We start from the raw sequence: 18,630 nt of genomic DNA on the forward strand, positions 1-18,630 counted from the left end.
AGATTGGACAAACATTTGTCTGAAATGGCATAGGGTCCCCTGATTGAGCAGGGGGTTGGAATAGAACAGCGGCCCCCAACCTTTTGGACACCAGGGACTGGTTCCCTGGACCGGAAGGGGTGTAGTTTCACATGCTGCCTGCATCCCGTGGATGGGGCTTTGCTTGTTTGCATGGCTAGTTTCTGGCATGTCATAGACCAGTGCCGGTCCATGGACCGGGGTCTGGGGACTCTTGGATTAGAAGATCTCCAAGGTCCCATCCAACTCTGTTATTCTATTATTCTGTTAACCTCCAGTCCTAGGAATCTTGGTAGTCTCTCAACCAAGCACTTAGCTTTTTTTATAGAGAGAGTTTTATTTTATTGTCAAGAAAAGTGCTTAATTATTCAACAGCTTTTCTTGCTTAGAATACATGTTGTATTAAAATAGTATAATAAAACAATGCTTTAGTCTTCAAGTGCTTCTTTATCTAAAAAGTATGCTGTTTTCAAAATCTTATTATTCCACTGTGTTTAAGTAGAAGTCAATTAAAAAAAATGTGAAACTACATTTAAAAAGTACATTTTATTTTCAGTCCCAGACCATACACCTCAAAAAGAATAGCAATATAATGAATATAAAAAGGAATAATAAAAATTATGAGAAAACTCTAAAACAGTTAACAGTTAGCAGCAATTCATAATAGGAAGAAGGAATCAGATGGCCTCTAACAATTATAGCTATTGATAAAAATTCTGCAAATTCTCGGAAGAGACATTTGCCCTCCAATACACCTGTCACTAAATGTGACGACATCTTGGTCACAATGACTGGACAGCCATTTGTCTGAAATGGTATAGGGGTTGGACTACTAGATGACCTCCAAGGTCCCTTCTAACTTTCATCATCATCATCATTATCATTATACAACATTTGCAGACAGACTGAAAGATCTAAGCCACAATCCAAGTTTTTGCAACCAGGATAGGGCGCTTGTACCCTTAGGAAAGCAGAATACCTGTTTCTGGTTGACCTACGTTTAGCATTTGGCACGCAGTGCGAACCCATCTAACTTCCTTCCTAACTCGAACTTTTCGAGAGCAACTAATGATGGGAATCGCGTTCCTGCAAAGCTGAGCAATTAACATCGCGTCCGGTAGGAGGCGCCGCAACTGCCAGCCGGCCACTTAAGGAGTCGGGGGGAGTGGGGGGAGAAAAGGAAAGGCGAGCCCGCGCAGTGCAAATCCAGCGCCAGTCGGGAAGACTGGCGCGCATGCGCATTGAGAGCCACGCTTTTTTTTTTCCTCCGCCAGGTTCGCTGAGGAGAATCGCGCTTTGAGGCGGCTTGTTGGTTCTTGTATTCCTTGGCTTTTGATGGACCTGTTTAAAAAAATGTTTTGTTTACGCCCGTTATTCGTACCCCCATATTCCTCTTTTGGAAAAGCTGGATCTGGGCTACAAAGATAAACAAGATCCCGAGCCCTTTTCCTTTTCTAACTCGGAATTGGAACAAACGCGTCCATGTTTTAGGAGCGCGTATTCCCTTACTCGCCTTCCTCCGGCCCGCAGGCGGTGATGGTTCTCAAGAATACTTGGGGCCAGTGGTGTTTTGTGGCCTCCTTTCCAGCCAAATGTACTGGGGAGACAATCCCCCAAATTCCCATCTGTTCTTGGCCATGCAGCCTGGGGATTCTGGGTGCTCTAATCCTTAACACTTGGGGGCCTAGAAGAAAATAAAGTAATAAAACATGAAGCTGACCCACACTCTGCCACACTGGCCATTTTACATTTGCTATATTTGAGTCAATGGTATTTCTGCTGGTGTTTCTTGATAAAGCCCCACAATTTTGTTTTACAAAGATGACGATTATGCAGATTTTTTTCCATACTGATCAATTTTCAAAAGGTTCTGAGTACCCTACAAATACAATTTAAAAACTACCCAAACCACAATAACAATCAACTTTCTAGCCATTGGCACACCATTTGTATGTCTGTTTATGCCAAACCAAAAGACAACAATACAAGAATTAAACTACAAAGTGTGGCAATAAAGCTGCTGCAATAAAAATAAAAATTTTTAAATCAATATAATTCAAATCGTTTTGTTCCTGTGAGGAATTTACCTCAATCTCCAATTGATTTCTTATTCAAAGCACAAGATTAAAACACAACTGCAATAAAAATATATTTCAAATATATAACACACATTTTTCTATTTTTTAACAGTGACAGTTGTACTAAGTAATTTGCCCTTCACACAATGTATTGTCTAAATTTCCCATGAGTGTGATGTGTAAACCATGGTTTGTGTGACTATGAATTGATTCAAATATATGTCAGATAAGTGTTGTTTGAGCCATGTAAATAGTTTGCTTCAACTATTATGCAAAGCCATACATCATGATAGTACAAATCACAACAGCCAGGTTCATGTAAATATGCTAATTCAAAAATAAAGTAAGCCATATTATGGGTTAGCTCACTATGTCTTCTTTAACAACCCATGATTAAAACAATTCATGACTTACAAAATGGGTAAATCCAACTATAAATCCTTTTATTAGGAGCCTGAATTGTGTTTTTTTCCTCAGCTTATGCAGTTCCATATATCTAATCTTAATATCTATCAATGTCAGGCATTGTTCCTAAAATGGTTTTATGAATACATAATACATTAAGTAATATAAATAACTGAATCTGTTTTTAAAAGGATGTTCTGACTTATCTTTCTCCAATTTCAGGTAGAAAGAATGGCGTATTCCATTCCACCAAATATTGTAGCCATTTCAGATCTGCACCCAAGTGTTGCTCATCCTGTAGGTCTTAGTACCATAACAATATTTTGTTCTCTGATGAAATTGTGTATAAGTGTGTTCTCTGATAACATTATGTAATAGGTTTATCTTCTTGTGCTCATAGCATTGGCAGAATTATTAGAGACAAAATATTCCTGTGTCTCAGAAACTGAAAACTGGTATCTTTTGGGCAAAAGAGAAAGGATATTACAATCAACTAGGATGATTGGACTAAGTTAAATTATGGAGTTTTATGAAAGGATGCCCTCCATGTTTAACGCCCATCCTTGGTTAATAAAAGTGCAATTGCCAGGTTCACATCACACATACTTGAAATAAATTACAAAATGGCTGAATGTGATGGCCTGTTTGTGTCTGAGTTTCATAACATCAAAAAAATTTCTATGCCATTTTAGACTAGTGACCTTTCTCTAATCAGTCAGTTTAACCACCTCAGCAAGTTTCGTCAATTTTGCCAATCCTCCATAGTGGGGAATGTCAAATCTTTCTATATGTGTGCATATAATAGTCTTGTTGCAATAATCATATATGGAGATAATAGAATAGAATAGAATAGAATAGAATAGAATAGAGTAGAGTAGAGTAGAGTAGAGTAGAATAGAATAGAATAGAATAGAATAGAATAGAATAGAATAGAATAGAATAGAATAGAATAGAATAGAATAGAATAGAATAGAATAGAAGTTGGAAATGATCTTGGAGGTCTTCTAGTCCAGCCCCCTGCTCAAGCAGCAGAACCTATAACATTTCAGACAAATGGTTGTCCAGTCTCTTCTTTAAAAATGCCACTGTTGGCGCATTCACCACTTCTGGAGACAGGTTGTTCCACTGATTAATTGTTCTAACTGTCAGGAAATTTCTCCTTAGTTCTAGGTTGCTTCTCTCTGATTAGTTTCCATCCATTGCTTCTTGTCCTGCCTTCAGGTGCTTTGGAGAATAGCTTGACTCCCTCTTCTTTGTAGCAGCCCTTCAAATACTGGAACACTGCTCTCATGTTACACTTAGTCCTTCTTTTCATTAAACTAGACATACCCAGTTCCAGCAACCATTCTTTATATGTTTTAGCCTCCAGTCCCCTAATCACCTTTGTTGCTCTTATCTGTACTATTTCTAGAGACTCAACATCTCTTTTACATCATCTCTTTTACATCGTGGTGACCAAAACAGGATGCAGTATTCCAAGTGTGGCCTTACCAAGGCATTGTAAAGTGATATTAATACTTCACGTGATCTTGATTCTATCCCTCTGTTAATGCAGCCTAGCACTGTGTTGGCTTTTTTGACAGCTGCAGCACACTGCTGGCTCATATTTAAGTGATTGTCCACTAGGACTCCGAAATCCCTCTCACAGTTACTACTATACTAGACCTGTGCATTTGGTTTTTCTTGCCTAAATGTAGAACCTGACTTTTTTCATCACTTTTTTCAATTTGTTACATAGCACCCAATGTTCAAGTCTGTCAAGATCCTTCTGTATCTTAGGCCTATCTTCTGGAGTGTGGGCTATTCATACCTTCCAGAATTCTAAAGAAAATTCAGTTCAAACTATCAAAGGTCTTCTCTGCATCTAAGAAGATCAGTGCCGTTTGCTTTTCATTATGTTGATCCAAATATCCAATACATCGAAAATTCAATACATTTCTAATATTATCTGTTCATGTTCCTTTAGGTAAAAATTCACATTCATCTTCCTGAATAAAGTCCTGTAAAATTATTTTCAACCAATATCATTGTAAACTACTTACAGTCATTATTCAATAAAGATGTTGCTTGGTAATTTCTTATTAAAGTCAGGTCCTGGGATTCTTTACATATGATTATGTAAATATGTAAATATTCACTGTTTTAAAGATTGTAAAATCCTCAAAACATAATAAGCTGGCAGACCATCTGGACCAGGTGCCTTTCTGATTTTAATCTTTTTAATAATTTTACAAACTTCTCCTATTCTTACAGGTACATTCAAAATTACTGATTCTCTGTAATTTTGATTAATTCTGTTTATATAAATAATGATTTTTTTTCCAAATAAATTTCTTGACATATAAAGTAGAATAATGGTGAAACACTTTTTGCATATTTGCATTATCTGTTATTATAAAGTTTCCTTCTTGTAATTTTAGTATCATTTTCCTTTATTTTTCTTTTCGCAGCTCATATGCCAACCATTTTCCTGGTTTATTTGTAAATTCAAAATTCCATTGCTTTTCATGATTCATCCTTATTTCTATCTCACTGTTAACATAGATAATTGCTTCTATATAAAGGAAATAATTGTCCTGTCTGAGGACTATTTAAACTCTTCCTTTTTCATGGCACCCAAAATGACTTGTATTCATACTATCATAGCAAGAACCCATTGTTGATTTAACACAAAATCAGATTAGCAATTTCTTCCTAACAGAAATTAAAGGATATATTATTCAGCCATAGTTTTTATGAAGTTAATTTTTATTTTTATCTCACTTTTACTGTTTATAAATAATTCAAGATAATGAATTCTCTTTCCTTTTCATATTTTTCCTACAACAACAACCCCTGTGAAGTGGGTTTGGCTGAGAGAGAATTACTGGCACAAAGTTACCTAGCTGGTTTCCACACCTAAGCCAGGACTAAAATTCACAATTTCCTGGTTTCCAGCCTGGTTGGTTACCAGACTGAACACAGAAACATTTCCAAAGTATTAACTCATGGGTCAGTTATATTTGTCCAGAAGGTTTATTTATTTTACAGCAACGAGAGGAAATTAAGTATTAGAAAAAGGACTGAGCCAGAACCTAGTTTTCTGTCATTTGACTTGGTAAACAAATCTTGCATTCAATCTGTAAAAAAAAACTGGTTTATTTAATGCCAGGCATTAAGAAATTCATCTTTTAGGAAGTTAGTAGCAAATAGATAGGGTATGTGTAAATGCATGTGTTTCCTTAAAAATAAACAACTAGCCCCAGAAAACTAAATTCTAAAGCATTACTTCAAAGAAACAATATATAATTGGGTCACTAAATCACTGTTTTAAATTATACAAATATTGTATCCAATACTCTGTTACTTGAAGACAGAAAAGAAAAATAAAGAGTTGTTTGGCAAATGGACGCAGAAATTTTTTCTTTTCCCCTTGATTAGTTGAACAGTGTGGCTACAATCCCAGTTATACACATTTGGGAATCATTCACTCAAAATTAAAGATATATATACAAAAGATTTAGGAATAGATCTCATGCTTTTAATTTTGAATTCTGGAATTTTGCTTGGTTAAAAGAAACTAAATAATTTTGTAAAGATAAAATTTAAGAAGTCTTTGAAGTAAATACTGTTGTAAGTCCTAAGGCATTAAATGACATTTTGGATCCCAGGAACCAGTTCTTTTGTTATCAATAGAATTATGCACAGGATATGTTGCCATCTAATTAAATTACTGTGAGTAGGAAACTAAACATTTTGAATGTAGATTAATAGAACATGTTTTAAAAAGCAAGCTTTTGGAGACTTTGAGGAAATTATATTTTATTACACAGATACTCTAAATGAACTCATCCAGAAAAATGGAGGAATTGTTTTCTTGCCCCACCTAGTGACTAAAAAGATCATAGAAATTTAAGAGACTAGTTTTCAATACTTGTTAATTGTGTTTACCAGTGCTGGAAATTAAGAGAAATAAAATTAATGATTGTTTACCGTAATTTTTTTGAAACTTTTTATTTCTATGACATATTTATAACAACTGCATATATTTACTTCCATGAGTCTTTCAGCTGGACAACAAAGTAAGGGTTGTTTAAGTAGCTGGAGCTCAGAATAGCTGTAACTCATGAATGAAACTAGGAATACTGTTCCTCTAATTTGGATATTCATCTGTTCATTTTATGCACTGTTAGAAGCTGCTTTTACTTAGAAAAATATAGTTTTGGGGTTGATTTACACATGCCTGTTGTTGGTTTTTGAAATAATCTGTTCTTGAGAGCTCAGGGAGGGCAACATAAAATGTGAGTTATATGTGAAGAATTAGGACCACCCACCCTTACTTCCTGGAATGTACAGAAAAGTACAAGCCTTTATTAAGTGGACACAAGTTTTTTTCATAATTAGTGCCTTCATCATTTCTATTGTTCATTCACTATTTCTATTATTCATTCATTACAAATGAGTTTCTTATATTACTATTTCTTATTATTCATAATAATATTCCTTATTATTTCTCACACTTGATCTTTTTGTATATTGCAATAATGACTTCTGTTAATAAATTAATGTTTCTGTCAAATATGTCTGTTAAAATAGTAAAAACATGTTTTTAATTAATGAAGGAATATAGAGAGTCTGTGAAAACAAATCCATCTTGTACATCTGTATTTGATGTATATATTCTGCAATCTCTTTTTTTTCTTAGAGTATAATCGGTGTGGTGATTGGGAAAACAGATGCCAAAGGCTTTCCGGACAGAAAAAGTAAAGTGGTTTTTAAGTATCTTAATCTCAGTTTCCCAGGCTCTATCTTTCTGTCAGTGTCTTGACTAATTAAAAGAAAAATCTGGTGTAATCTTTTCTGTACAAACTATGTTGAAGTGACAATAGCCATGTCACAGGTATACATTTCACAAGCTATATAAGATCATGAGAAATGATACTTTATACCACTCAAGTGAGGCCACACTTGGAATACTGCATCCGGTTCTGGCTACCAAGTTACAAAAAAGATGCTAAAGCCATAGAAAGAGTGCAGAGAAGAGCAACAAAGATGATAAGTAGTCCAGAGGCTAAAGTGTACAATGAACTGTTAAAGGACCTAGGTACGTGTAGCCTAATGAAGAGATGGATAGGGATGACATGATAGCTGTCTTCTGGTACATGAGGGACTGCCACAGCAAGAATTAATAGAATAGAGCTGGAAGGGACCTTGAAGGTCTTCTAGTCCAGCCTCCTGCTGCAGGAGAAAGGTCGGGGTCAACTTATTCTCCAAAGCACCTGAAGGTAGGACAAGACGCAATGGGTGGAAACCTGTCAAAAGGAGATCCCACTTGGAAATAAGGAGAAATTTCCTGACAGTAAAAGCAATTCATCAATGGAAATGCTTGTACCCAAAATAGGCCCTAGCCTGGTGCCAAAGCCAATAAAGACCACCAGACACGAGGAATGGCATTTTCAACTGCTTTTATTGGAGTACTCCAGCAAAAAGGTCTCAGCAGCTAAAGGAGCCAAGATCTCAAACAATGCACAAGCACAAATTTTATAATGATGATTAAGGAAGTTAATACCTTAAAAATCATACATTGGTTCCTTGACGTTTCTTTTGATTGGATTTTCCTACTTCACCCTCCTTCATACATTGCATGTTTATGTTAATAAGCTTTCTTATCAAAAGAGGTGTGTCTTTTAATATTATAATAAGCTAGAACTTATCAAAGTTTATATATCTACATGCCTTAGCTAGCATCCTTCTAGCATGTCCTTCTAACTTGTATCTTTCTTGTTGCTAGGCAGTAGTGTCCCACCATTTGTTAACTCACTGCAGCTGAAACTTTCTGTGTCAGCAATTCCTTTAACAAACTTTCCTAATTGCAACCTGAGTCCTTCAAGCTTGCCTGTCAGAGTTGTGATTGCTCCATTGGTGGAGATTCTCAAGAAAAGATTGGACAACCATTTGTCTAGCATGGTATAATGTCTCCTGCCTTGGGCAGCATGTTGGACTAGAAGACCTCCAAGGTCCCTTCCAGCCCTATGAGTCTACTTTATTCAAGTGGTGATAAGAAGGGGAACAAGATTTCCCCATCTCTATTTTTTGTTGATGTGCCTCTCAGTACTTTTAAGGATAGGTGCTTATTCCATAGTTATAGCACTAGGCCTTTCTCTATTTTGGAAGCAATGTACATAAGCAAAATATTTTATGCAATACTAAAGCAATAGTTCACATTTGTTTCTTTTCCTAAAGTTTTTGTTCCCATTCCAGAGAAAGCTTTAAAAATTATGATGACCTCTAGTGGTATGAATGAAATTGCTCTGCAATGTTTTCATTGCAGTTCCTCATCCACCAACATTTACAGAACAGTATGTAGAATAGAATAGAGCTGGAAGGGACCTTAGAGGTTTTCTAGTCCAACCCCCCGCTTAAGCAGGAGAACCTATGCCATCTCAGACAAGTGACTGTCTACCATTTCTTCTTTGCTGCTGCTACTTGTATCTTAATTTCCTTGTTTCCTGATGTACTATATGTTTATATATAAGGGAATGGACATCTGGAACTGAAGTGCTGACAGTTCTCACAAGCAACTAGTGTCTGGTACAGATGTCGGGCCCCAGAACAGTTTGATTGAAAAACATTATTCACAGTATGGTTTAAGTTTTGTAATATCAGGCAAAATATCATCAATATTATATTATGTGTCTCACACCAAATTCAAATTTTAAATAGCTTTCGTAAATATGTTCCTCTCTGTAGATATTGGATCAGAAAGATATACTTTTTGTTTTACTGTTCGTGATTCCCCATCGTGGTTCATAAATGTGAATTCCTGGGGAAGAGAAGACTATATTAAATCACTTTCAGAAAGCTTTAGACTTGGTGATTGTGGTAAGCTGGAATTTATTCTAAATATATTTCAATATGTTTTTCTCTTCTTTAAATCAGTATAATGTGGTGGTGATCTTAGTGTATTCTTAGTGTGTTTTTCTTCAAGGAATTATGGAACTATTTAATTGGAACCATTTTTTTTCAGTTAGACTAACTGAAATAAGTTATATTTGCATATTCTGATTAGTGAAGCTGTCATGAAGACATACAAACTTAAAATAATTTCCCATATTTCTTCCTATTATTTCTTCTCATTATACTATGTTTTTACTCTTCTAAAATGTTTCATAAGTATAAAATAATTGAAGTCATCTCCTACAGTGAATGTGGGAATTCTCTAGTAATTCCCATTGAAATAAACGAATTATTTTTGAATAAAATGGTATATATTGCATAACCTTTATTTCATTTAATTATTTCCACAAGAATAAGTGGGCCTTTAAAACATCCCCAGTGCTTCTTAATAAAGTTTTATTATGTGAGCCTAGAGACTTAAAATATAATTTAATGTTATTATTTTTATTATTTATTTATGTGTATATTAAGATCACTGCCAGCTCTTCCTAATTTTCTATATGGTCGAATAAAAACTATTCCACAGTTTAGTTTACCTTACCTTAGTTTACCTTAGGTCACAAAAACCTAAGTCAGGCTAGCTAATACTTGAATTCTACAACAGAATCCTAAGGCTATAGGCTAGACTGAAATAATTTTTTTAGAAAATCACAAACAGCACCAATGGCAAATCACATCCTTGTTGTGGCCAAGAAAACTACATGGATGTGGTTCCTGCAGTCACCAGTAGTTGAGCCTGATTCCACAGAATCTTATTATTTTCTCTCTCTTTCATTTGAACAATTACTAAATCAGGAGAGATAAACTTAATCCAAAAAGTAAAGAAAAGCCATTTTCTCAAGTGTCGGCAGATATTTGAGGATGGGATTGTTTGAAGATAAGATCTCTCTCCTTACCAAATTTTATTTGTGTTGGAATCACTGGAATGAGAAATAATTTTTTTTTACCCCAACTTGAATAATTTTAGCTGTTCAAGGATTAGCCAGAGAAGTCTTCTTCATGTCTTCAATGACCTCCATTAACATTGCTGTGCTAATACTGCTAATAAAAACATTTTTTTCAATACTCAGTTAATAGCTGATATGAGCCTAAGAAAAACTTGGGCAGAGCTGCCCCATATTGCAGGGGATCCTTTTTGGGTGAAGAATAGATAAAAGCCACAGATCACCCATTCCTGATTTAAATGGTCTAATCTGTGCAAGGTAATTGGTAATCTTCTAAATTTTAAAATATTTCTAAAAAGCATGTATAATTTAAAAGCCTATAATTTAATCATGCTGGTTTTTACCTTGTACAGTATTTTGTATTTCAAGGTAAAAAGACACTATGCAGCACCAACATAGCATGTATCTGCATATCATTAAAGGTACAGCACCTTTCCAGGATAGGCCAGCTGCCTTCTGCATATGCAGTGTAAAATCCTGGAAAGATTTTACACAATTCATTTAAGGAGTTGCTGTGTTGCAGGCAGGAGATATGTATGCCAGATGTGCTAAAGCAATTTTTGCATTTGGTTATGAAGTGGTGCACAGCCTACTTCTTTTATCTTCTTTTAATAACCATTTTGTTTGTATTGTATTAAATATTGGATTCTGACATGTAGAGAAGATGCCAGGCAGATGAGTACAAACAAACTACTGTTTTATTAGCAGTCATTATCAGTACTGAGGGGTTAGTGAGTACAAGCAAGCTTATATACTTTCGTTCAGCCAATCAGTTTAAACCTAACAATCCCGCCACTAAAACTCCCACCAGAACTGTTAGTGTTCAACATGTGAATAGCTGTTTCCCAAAACCTAATACACAACACCCCTTTCCCCTATCAAGGATCAGACAGTATACTTTATAACACTCCAACTTAGCATCTTACACTTAAACTTTAATACAATGAATGATTGGCCCCATTCAAGGTTATATTCTTCTGTAATCCTTTCTCAAGATTATAAAACTCACTCCCAACCACCAACATTAATTCTGAGTGATTGACCCCACTCAAGGTAGAAGTTTTGTCAAACGCGACCTTCTCGAACGTGAACTTATGGGTTGCTGCCCATAAAATCACAACAGACCGTTCTGCTGTTCTGCCAGTATCCTTGTACTGACAAGTGGTACACAATGACCCAGTATGAGTCTATGAATAGACTTCTCCTGTAAGTTCCCTTACAAAATGAAATATACAGATAAATTAACAAAATCCAAAAACAAGAGGCATGTTTTTTTTTCCAACTAGAATTCTTTACATACTTCTTTCTCTAATTGACCACATAATCATTGAGATAAGCAGGTGGCCTATGAGAGCGTGAGGAACATCTCTCTGGTTCCTTCACCTTGTAGTGTACCAACTCATTTGGCATGCCCCATGACCCAGTGTCCCTCTCAGTTGAAGACTCCGAAGAATTTCTCTGGCTGGCCGTGTCCGGTAAGTCCACCCCAGAGTCAGGTCCTGAAACAAGATCAGCACAGTGGTCCGTGATGATGGGTTGATCCACTTGTTGCAGGGGTTCCTGTTGCACCTCTGCCTCCTCTGGATCCTCCTCAGTCTGGAACTCAACTGAATGCTGAAATTGCTGGTAGGGTGAATAGGAGCTAACCTGTGTGTCAGCTTGAGAGTTATGTGAGGGATTGTCACTTATGCTTAGTGACCGCTCTAGAAATCGTTTCCTTAATTGATCTATGTGCCGTCTCACTAGACGCCCTCCCTCCACCCCTACTGTGTAAGATAGGGGCCCCGTTTTGTCAACCAACCTCCCAGGGACCCACAAGTGTCCCGGTCCATAGTTCCTGGCCCAGACCATGTCACCTGGTTGAAGTCCCCTTGGGGGCTTGGGTTGAGCAGCATCAGATGCCACTCTGTCAGGGTGCAGTCTGTCCAGTTTGGTGATGAGGCATTTGCCCCAGCGCAACTCCGCAGGGCTTTTCCCCATGGAAGTACAAGGTGTGGAGTGCTGGCAAAGTAAAAAGTCTGCGAGCCTGTGATGCCAGTCACCTGTGATGATGCACTTTAGTGAGTCTTTGGTTGTTCTCACCATCTGTTCTGCTTGACCGTTGGACGATGGGTGGAAGGGCGCAGAAGTGGTGTGTCTAATCATGTTTGCTCTCAGGAAGGCCTGAAATTCAGCAGCAGTAAATTGAGTCCCATTATCAGATACTATGACATCAGGAAGCCCATGAGTAGCGAAAGGTTTCCTGAGTACCTGGATTGTTTTGGCCGAAGTCATGCTAGAGACTGGAACAACTTCCAGCCATTTTGAATGACTATCAACAACAATTAGAAAGAGCTGACCCTGAAATGGGCCAGTGTAATCGATATGTACTCTGGACCAGGGTGTGTGCATTGGCTCCCATCTGTGAACAGGTGCCTGAGGCATCTCGGGTCTAGACCTTTGACAAATATAACACCCATGTACCTGCTCTTCAACAGCCTTGTCTAACCCAGGCCACCACAAGTAGCTTCTGGCTAACGCTTTCATGCGCACTATGCCAGGGTGTCCCTCATGTAGAGACTATAGTACCCTATCTCTTAAGAAAATCTCTTATTTCCCCATAGTAAACACCCTTTGTGGGCTGATAACTCATGCCTTCTTAAAAAATAAGCTTGGAATTCAGGGCCCGGACTTTTGTCTTGCCACCCTGTGAAAACCCAAGATAGAACTCTGCTCAGAATCTTATCTGAAGCAGTTTCAGCCGCTATGTCCCCTGTGTGAAGGGGAAATTCTGGTAACTCTTGAATGGATAGTATTTGAGTAGCAGGGGCTGGATCTGGATTGATAGATTGTAAGGGAAGCCTACTTAGGCACTCAGCATTGCCCATTTCTTTCCCAGGTTTGTGAATGATTTTAAAGTTATAAGCAGATAAAAATATAGACCATCTAAGCCAGACATGTCAAACACAAGGCCCGGGGGCCAGATCTGGCCCGCGAAGTGGTTTCATGTGGCCCGTGAAGCCATCCTGGAAACAGTGAGGGAACAGCCCCCGCTGCCTTGGCCCTGGCCTAGAGACCCTCCTTCTGCCAGAGACCCTCAGATCTGTCCCACTCCTGCCCAGGCCCCAATAGGCACCCTTGATGCGAACGATGTAGAGCTGGCCACGCCCACCCAGTAGGCCACACACACTCTAGCCACGCCCACCCAGTAGGCCACACCCACCCTGGCCACACCCAGCCAGCCCCCTGAGGGCAACCGGAATGCTGATGCGGCCCTCAATGAAATTGAGTTTGACACCCCTGATCTAAGCATTCTTGGTGAGAGTATGTGAGGGGTTTGCTTGTCAGTTGTGAATAAACCTGAGAGGCTTATGGTCAGTAAACACAGTGAAATTCCTACCATACAGGTAATTGTGGAATTTTTTGACCCCAGCAACAATAGCCAAATCTTCCTTGTCTATCTGAGCATAATTCCTCTCAGCCATAGGGTCATAGGGTTCTTGAGTAATAAGCAATGGGAACTTGTTCCCCATTCCTTCCCAGATGGCTTAAAACAGCTCCCACTCCATAAGGAGAAGCATCACAAGCGATGCAGACAGGCTTGGATTCGATATAGTGGGTGACAGTGGATTTGTCAGGTAAAAGGCTTTTAAGTTTTTGAAAACTCTTCTCCTGTAAAGTGGTCCACTTCCATGCAACTTTTTTATCTGTGGAGTGGCTCAGCTATTTCAGCCTTGTTAGGCAAAAATGAGTGGTAAAAATTTAATAACCCTAAAAATGCCTGAAGCTCTGCCTTATTTTTAGGGCTAGGGGCCAATTTAATTGCCTTGACTTTTGACTCTGCAGGGTAAATTCCACTGCCATCAATTCTGAATCCTAAAAACTCTGTAGAAGTGACCCCAATTTTACATTTGTCTCTTTTCAGCTTGAGACCTGTGGAACGAAATCTGTTTAACACAGCTCTGAGTCTATTTGCTAGGATTTCCTCAGTTTCCCCCGCAATTAAAACATCATCAAAATATGGGCAGACGCCCAGAATGCCCTTTAAAGTACGTTCCATTACCTCTTGAAAAATTCCAGGTGCCACACTCACTCCGAACTGTAGTCTGTTGACTTTAAATGCTCCCTTGTGTGTTACTATGGTCTGCGCAGCCGCGGTAGCCTCTCTAACAGGCAGCTGCTGGTACGCCTGCGCAAGATCAAGCTTCGCAAAAATGGTACCACCTTGCAGGGAAGCAAGCATATGGCTGACCATGGGGACCGGGTAAGCATGCTGATTAAGGGCTTTATTCAGGGTACACTTGTAATCAGTGCAGATACGAATTTCTCCATTCGATTTGAGTGGGGTGACTATAGGGGTCTACCATTCCCCCCTCGACGGGCTGAAGCACCCCCTGTTCTACTAATTTATCCAAAAAAAAATATCCAACTCGGCTTCAATCTTATATTTTAGTGCAAACGGGACTCTCCTGGGTTTAACTCTGATAGGCAAGACGTTCAGGTCCAACTTAAATGAGATAGGGGGCCCAGTGTATCTACCAAGCTTGGAATCGAATACGTCTGTGAATTCTTCACAGATTCGATGTTAATCTCCCGAGTACGGTTTATGCTTGCTAACCCTAACGCATCAAACCAGTCTAATCCTATTAGGCTAGTCCTTTGGCCTTCGACCACAACAACATCCAGGTGCCCTTGAAACTTTTTGAATTTAACAGATAGCGAAGCCTCCCCCTTAGTTTTGACCTGAGTGTTTTGAAAATCAGTTAACACAATGCTAGAAGGTCTCAATTTAGCCCACTGCTTACTGCAGCCGCACACAAATTTGAAAGTCTCGTATGAAATAATCGAAACCGCAGACCCAGAATCCATCTCCATCTTACAAGGAATGCCTTGAAGATGAATTTCAAGTTTTAACTTAGGTTTTAAGGGGTGGCGGGCCCAGGTTCGGCAAATAGCCCTTCGGCTTTCACAAAACCCCACACTGGTCGGGCTATGAGCCCAGATACCTTTCCTTGGTGAGTTTCCCCATTGTAGTTTGCGTTGGCTGTCTCTGAAACGACTTTGGCAAACTGTCGCGATGTGCCCCGTTCGACCGCAGGCCCGACACATGGCCAACCAGAACTTGCAGTTCATTCTTGCATGGTTGCTGCCGCAGCCCCCGCACCTCAAGAAGAATACGGCCTTCTGGTCTCTCTTTTTGTGCTCAGGTTCTTGTTCTCGTGGCTCTGTCTTTTTCCGAATCTCGTCCACTTCTGTTTCCTCTTCAACTTCATTCTTGTTGTAAAAGACGGCCTCGTGGTGTACTGTTTCTTCCGGATTACTGGTTTGGATGTTTGAACCACTTGAGCTGCGCCACCGGCTGCCTCGTCGGCCATGATCTCGTCTTACGTGTCCTGGAGGGTTAGATTGGGCCTGGCAAACAGCCTTTGTTGCAGCACCTTATCTCTCAGGCCACACACAAGCCAGTCTCACAAACGCTCATCTAAGTTGGAAAACCTACAGAGTCTAGCGGCCTGGCATAGGGCCGCGATGAATTCTGATGCAGTTTCCCCAGGGCGTTGCACTCATTGATCAAATCGGAACCGCCAGGCCATCTCCAACATTCTAGGCTTGAAGTGAGTGTTCAGCTTTTGTTTAAGATCAGCGAATGAGACAATTTCTATGGGCGTTGGGGCAAATAAGCTTTCAGCCAGGTCAAATGTTGCAGGCCCGCTTATGCAGAGTAGTGTTGCCGCTTTCAAGCCGTCCTCCGTGATCTGGTTCGCCCACAAATAATTTTCAATTTGTCTGAGGTGCGATGGCCACTGTTCGGGGTGGCGGATGTTGAATTCGCGTGGCTGACTGAGTTTTGGCATCTTCCTGCTTCTGGTCTTGGATCCTGCTCCGCCAACTCAGATGGGTTGTCTGAGCACGAGGCCGCTAGCATGCTGAACTAGCCGGCCGATAGAGGGGGGGGGGAGATGCCTCTTTCCTCCAGCACATGAAGCCGTCCCCTCGTGACTTCAGCTCTTAGGTGAAGCAGGATCCCACCTTCGTCGCCACTATTAAATATTGGGTTCTGACATGTAGAGAAGACACCAGGCAGATGAGTACAAACAAACTACTGTTTTATTAGCAGTCATTATCAGTACTGAGGGGTTAGGGAGTACAAGCAAGCTTATATACGTTCGTTCAGCCAATCAGTTTAAACCTAACAATCCCGCCACTAAAACTCCCACCAGAACTGTTAAGAGTTCAACATGTGAATAGCTGTTTCCCAAAACCTAATATACAACAGATTGAAAAGTAGGATGTAATTCAAATCATTCACTCTGTAGATTCTGCTTACATGGTAAACCTTAGGACTAGTTTGTAGGTGTATCTGTCCACTTGTAAGCTGTTATTTGAATTTTTTATCACAGTCATAATTGAAAATCCCCTAGTACAGACAAAGGAGGTGGAAAAAGAAGAAAAGTTCAACCCCACTACAACAAGGTAAATTAAAAATAGAATTAATGTGGTTGGAATAGTTAGATTATCAGAAGATGCAGATGATAATTACTGCACAAAGCTAGGGAAAATATTCTACATGAATACTGCATATATCATAATAGGCAGTAGTACAGTATAATTATTTTGGCTTCTGGTTTATTGGAGTAATGCAATTAATATCCAAATCAATCTACAGAGACCTTTTTTATGACATTTTCTGCAGTAAAATGTCATAGAAGCATTTTTCCTACAAAGAATTACTAGTAAAATCTGTCATATATAAGACAAAATCTTGAATAGTGCACTTACCTATATTCATCTTTTATCCATATCCAAAATTAGTATAGTTTCATTTTATTTCATATCCAGAACATAGACATAAAATATAGCCAAAGGAGAAGGAAGTCAACCTATTCTCCAAACTTGAGAGCAGGACACAGAATAAAGGGTAGAAAAATATTAAAGAGAGATCCAGCCTAGAATTAAGGAGAAATTTTCTGATAGTGAGAACAATTAATGGTAAGCGGCATGGCTTGCCTACAGAAGTTGTGGGTGCTCCATCACTAGAGGTTTTCAAGATGAGTTAGGGCAATATTTGTCCGAAATGACATAGGGTCTTCTGCTTGAGCAGGGGGTTGGGCTAGAAGACTTCCAAGGTCCCTTCCAACTGATACTCTATGTTCTACGTCCTTTATATGTTATGAATTTATGCTCTATTTATGCAGTACTTCAGTGAATTACCTTGATGTTAATAAATGTTGAAAAATATCTCAATTATCTTCTACAATAGGATTGGAAGCATTGCTTTATTTATTTATTTTTGTTTTGCTTTGTTCCAAGGTAATCAGTTTATGTTATCTTCTTTACAACGAATGTCCTGGTAGGCAATTCAGGAAGTTGAATATAGTAATTCATTTCATTGGATTTGCATCCAGGATACAGAATTGCAGCCTATCGGTTGTAACTACAGTGGGTGGCAGTACCTCATGCAACTGTAAAAATTCTGATGAAATTTTTATAAATATGATAGACTGACCTTGTTACAAAGCTTAACTACAGTATAAAGGACAATCTGCTTCCAATAAATTTTTTAGGTTTGAAGAAGAAATTTAGATGTCAGGAAAGTAATTGAGAATTGCTATTCGTAATGGTTTAATCTGTCACTCATACTGTAATCAGATATAAAATGTTTGATGCAACCAGCAGTTTGGACTACATACGTATTTACAAGTTGTAAAATGTTATGTGCCCACTTGTCAGCAGTTACAAACTATTGCTCAGTGAGAATCACTCTGCAGTCAGAATCTATGGAGCAGACACCAGACTGCTGCATCTGTTACACTTACCTGTAAAGAACTCTCAAGATTTTTACTCACTGGGGGATATTGTGGCCAATGGACAAAGCCTGGATGGAAAAATAATTAATGTTCTTGCTGCTATTAAATCAGTAAGTCATGCCAATTGTAACAAATCAAAGAAAAATCACATTGTAGCCTGAAAATGAAATTGATTTCGGTATAAATATTTACTGGGTCATAGAAGTGCTGGGAGTAGGACCTTATGTGCTGCTCAGCAGTCGCTTTGTTTGATTTAGCACTAAGAAAGATTAACGAATAACATCAATCAAATATTGTATAAACAATATTCTATAAAACCATCATGGATTTAAGATGCAGCCTCAGTAAGGTACTAAAAGTTTATTTAAAGTCTTTTAAAATTTCTGCATACGTTAATTAGTAATCATGAGGTTAAGTATTAATGCTAAATGCAGTATTCAAATTAAGTTGAATCTCACCCTT

At 38.6% G+C, this 18,630-nt stretch overlaps 1 protein-coding gene across 1 annotated transcript in view; it reads left to right on the top strand.

Moving 5' to 3' along the window:
- Window positions 1-2,695: 2,695 nt before the first annotated feature.
- Window positions 2,696-18,630, top strand: part of MEIOB (meiosis specific with OB-fold) — a gene marked incomplete at its 3' end in the record, with an annotated part of 29,130 nt that continues 13,195 nt past the window's right edge. Inside the window, exons 1-5 of the mRNA XM_083373196.1 lie at window positions 2,696-2,798; window positions 7,186-7,243; window positions 9,231-9,362; window positions 16,762-16,834; window positions 18,092-18,278. Coding sequence (XP_083229322.1) covers window positions 2,733-2,798; window positions 7,186-7,243; window positions 9,231-9,362; window positions 16,762-16,834; window positions 18,092-18,278 — 516 coding nt within the window. The 5' untranslated portion in view covers window positions 2,696-2,732. The remainder of the gene's footprint in view (window positions 2,799-7,185; window positions 7,244-9,230; window positions 9,363-16,761; window positions 16,835-18,091; window positions 18,279-18,630) is intronic.

This window comes from Vipera ursinii (assembly GCF_947247035.1).
Source record: "Vipera ursinii genome assembly, chromosome: 13".
NCBI classification, from domain to species: domain Eukaryota; kingdom Metazoa; phylum Chordata; class Lepidosauria; order Squamata; family Viperidae; genus Vipera; species Vipera ursinii.